Below are 9,702 nucleotides of genomic sequence, written 5' to 3'. Positions count from 1 at the left end.
TAAGGTTACACATTCAGTAAAGTGTTCCTGTCCATTTACTTTACCATTGTTTTGCCAGCTTCAGTAATTCAAAGAGAGAAAGTACAATTGACAGGACTTCTGCATCTGCCATGCATGTGGCTGCAATGTCATCGGATGTGATTGCACCTCCGCCATGGAAAATTTTTGGTTGTCAAAATGGTAACGATAGAAATTTAAGAGCTCTTCTTGTGGAAATTATCCGTTATTCATAAATTACCCTCGATATTTGTATTCTGTTGTCCTTTCAGGATTACGACTTTTCAGAGAGGCAAAATATAGGGATTCCAAGTGGAAGGTAGAATTCTCTTGTGACTTAATTTGGTTTGATCCTTTGAATGAGTACATCTGTACTCCTCATATATATGTCCATTTTTATTCTCAGGATTGGGATGATCACCCAGCAATCATGGCAGTTGGAGTCATTGATGGAACTCCAGAAGCTGTTTTCAGCACCCTTATGTCTCTTGGTCCATCGAGAACAGAGTAAAACTGCTGGAACTTTCGCCCTTTTACCCAAAATCTTAGGCTTCATATTTCGTATAACCTCAATTAATTAACTAATTAAGCATTGTTATTATGTAGTGAAGGAAACATAAGTTGTGGGTAATGTTGCATCTCTTAACAAAATGCACTGCATTTGCTCATGGAGTTAGGCAAACCTGTAACATCCGTGCACTCTCAATGTCTTGTCAATGTAGTCTGATGTTACTCCTTCACTTTTGAGAATAAAGAGTTAGAGAGTTATCAAATTCAATTCTTAGAAAGCTGAATCATTGTCCAGCAGCTACTTGAAGTGAATGCTGGACTTGGTTAACTTAATACGTGTTGGGCAATCAATATTTTCAATTTATAAGAAAACATTTGACATTAAGCATAACTATTTACCAATTCATTGAAATTATTATGTTAGGCAGCATGATAAATTGATTTTTCTTAAAATGGCACATCAGTTTTGGGTTGACCTATTAACTATTAAGTGTTCTGTTACAGGTGGGATTTCTGCTTCTACAGAGGCAGTGTGGTCGAACACCTTGATGGTCATAAGGATATTGCTCACATCCAGCTATATAACAATTGGCTACCACGGTAAGACTTGTAACTTCTATGGAAATTTCATTTTAGAATTTATATAGTTGACAAACACCTTGTGTATTATACTGCCCACCATAATCTTATACTTCTAATAAAACATGCACTTCCTACTTTCAGGCCAATGAAAAGAAGGGACTTGCTTCTGCAACGTTATTGGAGAAGAGAAGATGATGGAACTTATGGTACTGTGTAACTGACAAGTTGATGAGTTTGATAAATTTTATTTTACTATTTTCATGAATTGCTCTGTTGCTTTTGTTGCAGTTATTCTCTATCACTCAGTCTTCCATAGGAACTGTCCTCCCAAACATGGATATGTTCGTGCTCGCCTTAAAAGTAATTATGCTTGTCTTGAAATTTGTGAATTCTTTTATTCTACCGATAATGGCATGTCATCTTATAGACAACTCATGCATCATAAGAGCTGAGACACTAGAAATATGAAATGAATTTATAGACTTTCCATCTTCAGAATTCTTTGACGTAAGATATATCATTAGTCGGACAGTTTTTCATTTTTTTTTCTATTGAGAAACTGATCGACTTTTAGTTCTAACCATGAAATAGGTTTTCATTTGCTTTTTGCTTTCTCATGAAGGGTGCTGTTTGAAAAGACGGGGAACATAAGAAAATTTATCAGAAGACGATTCCAATCCTTCCAGAGAAACTAGAAGAATAAATGATAAACGGAAAAGCTTAACTCATAACTTAGATTACCAACTTAAGAACAATTTATCCCACAGTACAAATGGTCCTGAATATATCCTTTACTGAAGCTCAGATTTACCGTTAACATTTGTTGTTCAAGAATACCTAGCAGATGTAGGACGGTAACAATGTGCATAATTGAAATCAGTGATATCTTATTTTCTTTACTCCTATTGAATTTTGCTGTGGCTTGTTCTTAACCTAAGGTAAGTTTTCTGGTGTAATAATTTTTTATTTTTTAATTTTTACATCGTGATAAGCAGGTGGTGGATTTGTGATTACTCCTGCAAAACAAGGTAAAGAATGTGTTGTTAAACACATGCTTGCTATAGATTGGAGAATCTGGACATCCTATCTAAGGAAAACATCTGCAAGATCTATAACTATACGTATGCTTGGGAGAGTTGCTGGTAAAAAGCACGCCGTTTTATCATGACTTACTTTTACAACTCGAATTTCCACAGGAGACTGGATCTGTTTTGTGTTTTGCAGCATTAAGAGAGTTGTTCAGAGCGAAAGCAGGTTATGGTTCTTATGAATATTTATCTGGAGAGCCGACAAAAGATATTTGGATGCCTCAGAGGGAAAAAGGGGTGATCAAAACTGAAGTTGACTTAAAAAGGACAGAGAGTAAAACAAAGGAGGAGTCTGAGAAGCCAGTTTCAGGGTCTTCAAGTCTTGGAGAACTGAATGATGCAGAGGATGAGTTTTTTGATGTTCTGGAACCATCAGATGATGATCAACCATTTAATGGATGGTCGGTGAATACGAGTGCAGAACTATGTTATACGGTATTTTGTCTTTAAATTCAAACTTGCAGTGTAATTATAATGTTCTGGCTCTTAGTTTAATTGAAGCACATCCTGTCGAATCTCCTTCTTAAGTTTTTCCCTTCAATGAAATATACTTGTCGAAAGAAAAACAATTCTACGATGACACATTTGGCTCTTGAGTTCCCCTGCAATTAAGATATGCTTCCGAAATATAGAAAAATGAAAATTTTGAAGATCCAAATGATTGACTTCTTAGTCGGTGAATTAGGGGGAATCAAGATGTGTGGCTCTGTTTTTTTGTCTCTGAAACATGATACTGTGTGGAAATGAGAATCAGTGAATTTTGTCCCTTTTTTTTATTTTTTATTTTTTATTTTTATTCACCGTCTCATGATTTTTGGATGTTTGTCTTATTTGGTCAGCACAAGAGACTTTAACATGTTATACTGATTTGATCTTGAGAAAGAATTTTGAGTTAGATTGACTTCCAGGTGATTAATGCTCCATTACAATAAAACATGTTCATCACATGATCTTGTGCTTCCCATCTCCCTCATGTTTCATAAGCCAATTATCTGCCAGTGTAAATCAAATCTCTGCATGGTGTTCCACTTTAAGTATGAGAATGATTCCTCTACGGCATCTGATTTGTGCTTCTATTATCATTTCTCTTTTCTGTCATTATTTAGCTTGTTGTACATACTCATATGTCTACATAAGCTACAATTTGAAAATACAAGGAAACTTCTGCAGTTATTGTTGGTGGTGGGAATTTGGCCATTTATGTTGTGATTTTCTAATTTTGGCTAACTAGTGATTTTGATTGTGATTGTGACTGTCATAATTTAGGGGTGTTACCATCCATTTGTTACCGTATAAATATAATAATTTACGCATAAGATGAAATGATATCCCTTAAATGCCAACTAATCTATCCATGTTAATCAAATATCATATTTTGTTCCACATTGCATAAAAGAACATTTTTTATTTTTTTTTTTGGTGTGTGTGTGCATCTGTTTTGTTCATCTAGCATATCAATCGCTCTTTTGAGTTGTCATTTCTCTTATACATATTGTTTTATCCGCATAAGTTCAGTTTTTGAAATATAAGCTTCTATTGCCTTTTATGTTGCATTATTAGGTGGTTGAGTAGAGGATTTGGTCATGTTACTTCATTAATTTCCTTTTAAGTGGGATAATTTCTAATTTGGCTTTGCCTTGAATAATGACTCAATTTTCCATGGGTGAAACTACCTTCTTCTATTGTGTATGGAGTTTAATTATGCAAAATCATATACAGCATATATGGCTAGGCTTTAAAAGATTGCTTCTAATTAAATAGATAAGTTTTAGCTCGTCTGGTAGTGCTATTCTTCAAAAAAATTGATTCTAGGCAACGGTAAAGTGGGTCCCTTTCTAATTTTAGTTTTTTCATGTCATGCAAATAGTTAGTATCACTATGTATGACATGGTGTTTTCACTTTGGGATATGCAGGACAAGTACCAGCCAAAATTGTCATCCGCTGCCTTCTTCGTCAGAAAGTTGCATGATATTGCAGGTTAGTCTTGTTAAGATGATTAAAACTATGTTAAAACACACTATTAGTCTCTCAACTTGTCTTGAAATCTCATATTAGTTACCAAACTCTACTTTGTTCGGAAGTTTGCTTTATGTTCGCACTCAGTTAAAATCTGTTAGCTTTCCTAACGGAATATCTAATGTGGCAGCAACTTGGAGTAAGAGAAACAAACTTCAGTGACTAACATGGAACAAAATGAAGTTCCTTGACTAACAAGAAATTTTGTTTTAAGTTGAGTGCCTAATAGTGTGTTTTACCTTGTTAAATGGATATGTGAATGGATACTGTCAAGAAGTACATGATCTAGGGATGACTTGAATAATTGGAATGTTTGCAGTACAGAGAAAGGGTTACACGGACTTGCTAGAAATGTCACAGACAGAAAGTGTATCATGCTCTTATGGTGACACACTTCCAAAAGATTCAAGTTTTAATAAGCCTTGTAGTTGGGCAGCTGCAGATCCATCCCCATTTTCAATCCGTGGTGATGGTTATCTAGAAGATCATAGAAAGGTTGCATTTTGATTTCCTTCATGTTCTGGTAAATATGTTAGGCTTAAATTTGTCACGTGAAAGGCAAATTGCATGGAGTTTTGACCTTATATAATATCGATGAAGAGTAATTGATAATTATGTCATTTAAATGAGAGACTAATCGAAGAGAGTACTCCTATTTAAGCAAATTTCTCGAGCGTGATAATTAAATATTTTTGTTTCGACTCTCTCTCTCAGATGAAGATGATCAAGCTTTACTTTTCCATTATTTCGTAATTTTTGCGAATATTTGTATTCCTATTACCTACTCCACCAAGATAATTATACCTTCATTATTTTCACTTTTTTTTTTTTATATGGATTTCAGAGATTTGTAATGAAAGTCATAAGATACAGGTTTCCCTTTTGCAGTTAGATCATTTTTCACATTTTAATTTTGGAAATTACTTTGATTTATCAGATCAGGGCAGAAGGCACTTTGATGGAAATGGTTGCTGCAGATTGGTTAAGATCTGTCAAGCGTGAAGATAATCTTGCCGGACGCCCAGGAGGCATTGTTCAGGTCTGGTATACTGTTGTTTATTTTCTATAGACACAGTCGCACATGCACACGCACACGCACACGCACAACAATGGAAAAGATTTTAAGCAGTTTGATTACATATATCCTTTTCAATGTTCTGTATAGATGCAAAAAGCTTTTCGTTTTGAAATGAAGTCACTCTCTCTATAACCAACTCAATCCATGTTAGTTATAGTCCATCATACTCTCTTCTAAGTTATTCGTCTCGAGGTCTAAACAAGACATACTCTAACGATCTAAATTTTCCTTATTCTATTCTCAATTGGTAATACCTCCATTTGTTTGCTATGTTCATCTTATGAGCTTTTAAGTATCATATGGAACGGTTGGTCTAATGGACTTTCCATTTTCCTATCAGAATGAATTTTTTGTGGGTTTTATCCACTTCAGCTCATTAAATCTTGCCATCAACCAAAGTATATCCAGTCCATCTAAAGACCGTCCAATTCGTATTCCCATCTTAATCTTTTCTCACCTCTGAACCCCAAAATCCATACTATATAATTAACATATTATTTTCAACGGTTCAAAAGATTCCCAAGTTCCACAATATGTCATCCATCCACGAATAAGTCGTCAAATAATTTGTATTTCTGGAATCTTATCTTTATTGAAACAACCCCTCTGAGTTTCATAGTCAATCCATTCGATTAAACAAACACAGATAAATAGATTGTGTGTGTGTATAGATTGATACATAGATAAGTTCAACGGTTTGTAGTTTGAATAACAGAGCCCCATCAAATTTATGCTCAATTATACTATTTCAATTAAAATTTTGCAGAGATATGCAGATCAGGGAGGACCCGAGTTCTTTTTTATCGTTAACATACAGGTATGTGTTGCTTTTATTGTTTCATCTTCAGTTCACCTAGCATTCAATGTACTGATTATGTTTTGTATTTGAATCAGGTACCAGGCACAACCACCTACAATCTGGCACTGTACTACATGCTAGAAAACCCCTTGCATGAAATACCTTTGTTGGATTCCTTTGTCAGTGGAGATGATGCTTTTAGAAATTCAAGGTTCAAGCTCATACCTTACATATCAGAGGTTGGTACACATAACCGAATATTAGTCTAAGAATAAGAATTTGGAAAATTGCAGCTTTAGTCCCCAAACTATGATCTCTATAGCAATTTGTTCCCTAATGATATTTTTGGTTCTCAACCTTCCAATGTTGTTTTAAAAGTAGTCCCATTGGATGTTAATCATCCAAATTCATCCTTTTAACAGTCAAATTGATGGTTTTGCATCTACTAGGACTACTTTTCTCAAAATAGTGGAGATTCAGGACTAAAATGCTCTGTTAAAGCTTGTGAACCAACTTTCTAAAGAAACCATAGGTTCTGGACCAATCATGCAATTTTACCATAAATTCTTTACACTGCTTCATCACTCCTCCTAGATTTAATGCTGTCAAATTTTACTCTGCATACTTCTCCGGACTGGCAAAGCTTAAGCAATTTTGGTGATTGTACGTAGGGACCTTGGATAGTAAAGCAGAGTGTTCGAAAGAAACCATGTTTGATAGGTCAAGCACTTGAAATCCGTTACTTTCGAGGAGATAACTACTTGGAGGTCAAATGCAAAAACTATATGCTACTTGAACTTTGTATACAAGATTTTCGGATATCGATTTCGTTTAAGATGCATGTTCTAAATTGAAAATCACATCACATTTTTCATTAGGCAGTCAATATATTTTTATCTTACCTTTACAGCGGATCTGAATTTTCAGGTTGATATCGATGTTGGTTCGTCGACTGTAGCAAGTAGAGTAGTCAGTCTCGTTCTTGGATACCTCAAAAATCTTGTTATAGAAATAGCATTTTTGATACAGGTAAAACAACATTACCCTTAAGTTAGATGTCTGAAATGATAGTTCCTCTGAAGAGTGTCATTCAATAAAGGAGGAAGGACTGCCTTATTTGCATCAAAATCTCCATCTAACACAAATGGTTCCTGCCAATTGTTAAGCCATTATGTGCCTTAATGAATAATGAAACTATGTTGTACGATATATGCTAAAAAAGTGTGATATTGGAGTGAAGCATGTTAGGCTAAGCCTAAAAAATGTAGTACTTCAAAGTATCTTTTTTGCTTGGGTAAACATATGTTTAAGCTATGAATCGCAACAAAATAAAACAGAAGTCAAAGTGACTTCTCAAAAAAGTATTCTAAGTTTTTTCAGGTTTAGCCAAACATGCTTTATGAATACGTTTATCTCGTCTCTATTAGCTTAAGCTTATAGATAAGGTGGTGGTGGAACAAGGGGTGTTTTGCTTTCTCTTTCAGATTAGTTATGAAACTTTCCTAAATTGAGGTTGCAGGGTGACACGCCGGAAGAGTTGCCAGAATTCCTTCTGGGCACGTGTCGACTTAATCATCTAGATGCATCCAAGTCGGTTTCTGCCGATTCCATTAGCATTAGATAGCAGTCTCTGTTGAACACAGATGGAGAGGTATAATATCAGATCGATTCATGTATAGATAGACAGATGTATACTTTTCCAATCTATTCAAATCGATTCATTATTGTTACTGATTTTTGGGTGGAAGATGTGCAACAATTTATATGGTTAGTTTACCTAGCTCATGTTTAAATTAACTGCTATTCTACACGATGTTTTAACTTAATAGTTTCTAAAGTTTGGTATAGTATGGAAAAAAAGAGAAGAAAAACTCAAAAAAGGAAAAAAGTCGTATGTTTCCCAGGTTTGTATAGCACTCAAATGGTATCTTGAGCAAGTGGCTGGAACAGTATGGGTCCCAGGAGCAACCGAGCAAGTAGATAGTACTCGTCTATTCAGCTGGAAATGAAGAAAAATAAGCTATAATTTTGTTCACTGCAGTGTGTAGAATTCAGTGCTATCCAATTCTATGTTTGGACTAATTGACCATAACATTAGCTGCCACAACACTTGTAATTCACAAGTTGTAAATTTTCTACGCACACAAAGACACGGACTCGAGTACTTTTACCCTTTCTTTTACACATGGCTATATTCATCTGACACGTGAGCAATTTTCATTGGCCTAACCACCTTAAGGAGTATATCGTAGCCTTGCTCTAGAGAATATCTTGAAAACTGGATATAGCACCCATAAACCAACCATTGAATCCACAAAGGTGTGCGCATCAGGCTGAGAATTTCATAGTTATCTCGAGTTTTGTTTTTTCTATACAATCTGAGACTTGATTAGAGGATTCAAGAGCTTCATCATGAAGTTGAACTGCACGACCCGTGAAATGCTTGGCTGGTGTCCATAAAGAGTTCAATTTCATATCTCAGGAATCGAACCCTCACACTGTGGCTGCGAGCAAAGTTGAGACTACCTCACTCCTGTTCTTTACAACACTAAAATATGCCCCGGGGGGCAATATTACAAAATTATACGTGGTCCCATAGTGGTGTAAATGTATCTTTAATTAGAAAAAATAAAATTGACAAATATAAAACTAGACTTGCCCCTAAAGACTACAATTAAAATAGAAGTCTTGATTGTTTCGATACATATTCACATATTACAAGAATTACTTTCATTTGTATGCTTATAGAGATAGCAACATTCAATGCTTTGGAAATACATTAAATGGATGTTAAAATGACATTTTTGAATGGTGAATTGGATGAGGAAATCTTATGGGGATATTTGAAGGATTTGTTTCCTCATGGAAAAAAAGGAAAAAAATGTTGACTTGTTAAGATTAAAGGAAACTCCTAAAAATAGACATTAAGTTGGACGAAGTTATGGTATCAAATGGTCGAAATTAATAAATAACAAATGTGTGTATGTCAAGAGCACTCAAAATGAATATACAATGGTTTGTTTATAAGTACGCGTCATGCTAATTATGGATAATAATGATACCATAATTCAAAATATTAAGAAAATTTTAAAAAGTTTGAAATGAAGGATTTGGGTCTTGCTAGTGCTATATTAGGAATTAAAACCTATAGAACATCTGATAATTTCTTATAGTCTCAATAACACTATTTAAAAAAAAAAATCTTGATAAATTTAAGAAATATGATATTATTTCTATGAAGACACTAATTTATACTAGTATGCATCTTGCAACAATCACCGATGAGTGTAAGTCTCAGTTAAAGTACTCTCAAATAATTGACAGTTTAATGTATGTTTCAAATTGCATGCAACCTGTTATTGCTTACTCTATATGTAGACTAAGCATATGAGTAATCCAAGCACTGAGCACTTAAAAAGATAATTGTTAGAGTTTTAGAGCATTTAAAACAACCAAAATTATTGGATTGTACTATTCTAGATATCTAGTAGTATTTGAAGAATATTGTGATGCGATTTGAATATCCGATACTAACAACATAAAGTCCACAAAAGAATATGTCTCTATACTTAGAGGTCAGCAGTATCTTGAAAATTTTCAAAACAAGCTTGTATAACTAGATCAACAAGGA

At 34.5% G+C, this 9,702-nt stretch overlaps 1 protein-coding gene across 2 annotated transcripts in view; it reads left to right on the top strand.

Annotated features, from left to right (window-relative positions):
- The window catches only part of LOC111372193 (protein ENHANCED DISEASE RESISTANCE 2-like), a 9,470-nt gene extending 1,619 nt beyond the window's left edge, over positions 1-7,851 (top strand). The window contains exons 5-20 of one of the 2 annotated variants that reach the window (XM_022994408.1): positions 59-180; positions 270-316; positions 404-504; positions 1,012-1,107; positions 1,231-1,295; positions 1,378-1,449; positions 2,085-2,231; positions 2,314-2,612; positions 4,092-4,155; positions 4,514-4,689; positions 5,132-5,233; positions 6,039-6,089; positions 6,167-6,310; positions 6,743-6,838; positions 6,999-7,100; positions 7,591-7,851. In XM_022994408.1, coding sequence (XP_022850176.1) covers positions 59-180; positions 270-316; positions 404-504; positions 1,012-1,107; positions 1,231-1,295; positions 1,378-1,449; positions 2,085-2,231; positions 2,314-2,612; positions 4,092-4,155; positions 4,514-4,689; positions 5,132-5,233; positions 6,039-6,089; positions 6,167-6,310; positions 6,743-6,838; positions 6,999-7,100; positions 7,591-7,695 — 1,789 coding nt within the window. In that variant the 3' untranslated portion in view covers positions 7,696-7,851. Of the gene's footprint in view, positions 1-58; positions 181-269; positions 317-403; positions 505-1,011; positions 1,108-1,230; positions 1,296-1,377; positions 1,450-2,084; positions 2,232-2,313; positions 2,613-4,091; positions 4,156-4,513; positions 4,690-5,131; positions 5,234-6,038; positions 6,090-6,166; positions 6,311-6,742; positions 6,839-6,998; positions 7,101-7,590 lie in introns of those variants that run through there. The other variant, XM_022994409.1, reaches the window with a different exon arrangement.
- The last annotated feature ends 1,851 nt before the right edge of the window (positions 7,852-9,702 follow it).

The sequence above is a fragment of the Olea europaea genome, chromosome 23 (assembly GCF_002742605.1).
Source record: "Olea europaea var. sylvestris chromosome 23, O_europaea_v1, whole genome shotgun sequence".
NCBI classification, from domain to species: Eukaryota; Viridiplantae; Streptophyta; class Magnoliopsida; order Lamiales; family Oleaceae; genus Olea; species Olea europaea.
Note: the sequence above shows the minus strand (reverse complement) of the source record. Positions and strands in the feature narration are given on the sequence as shown.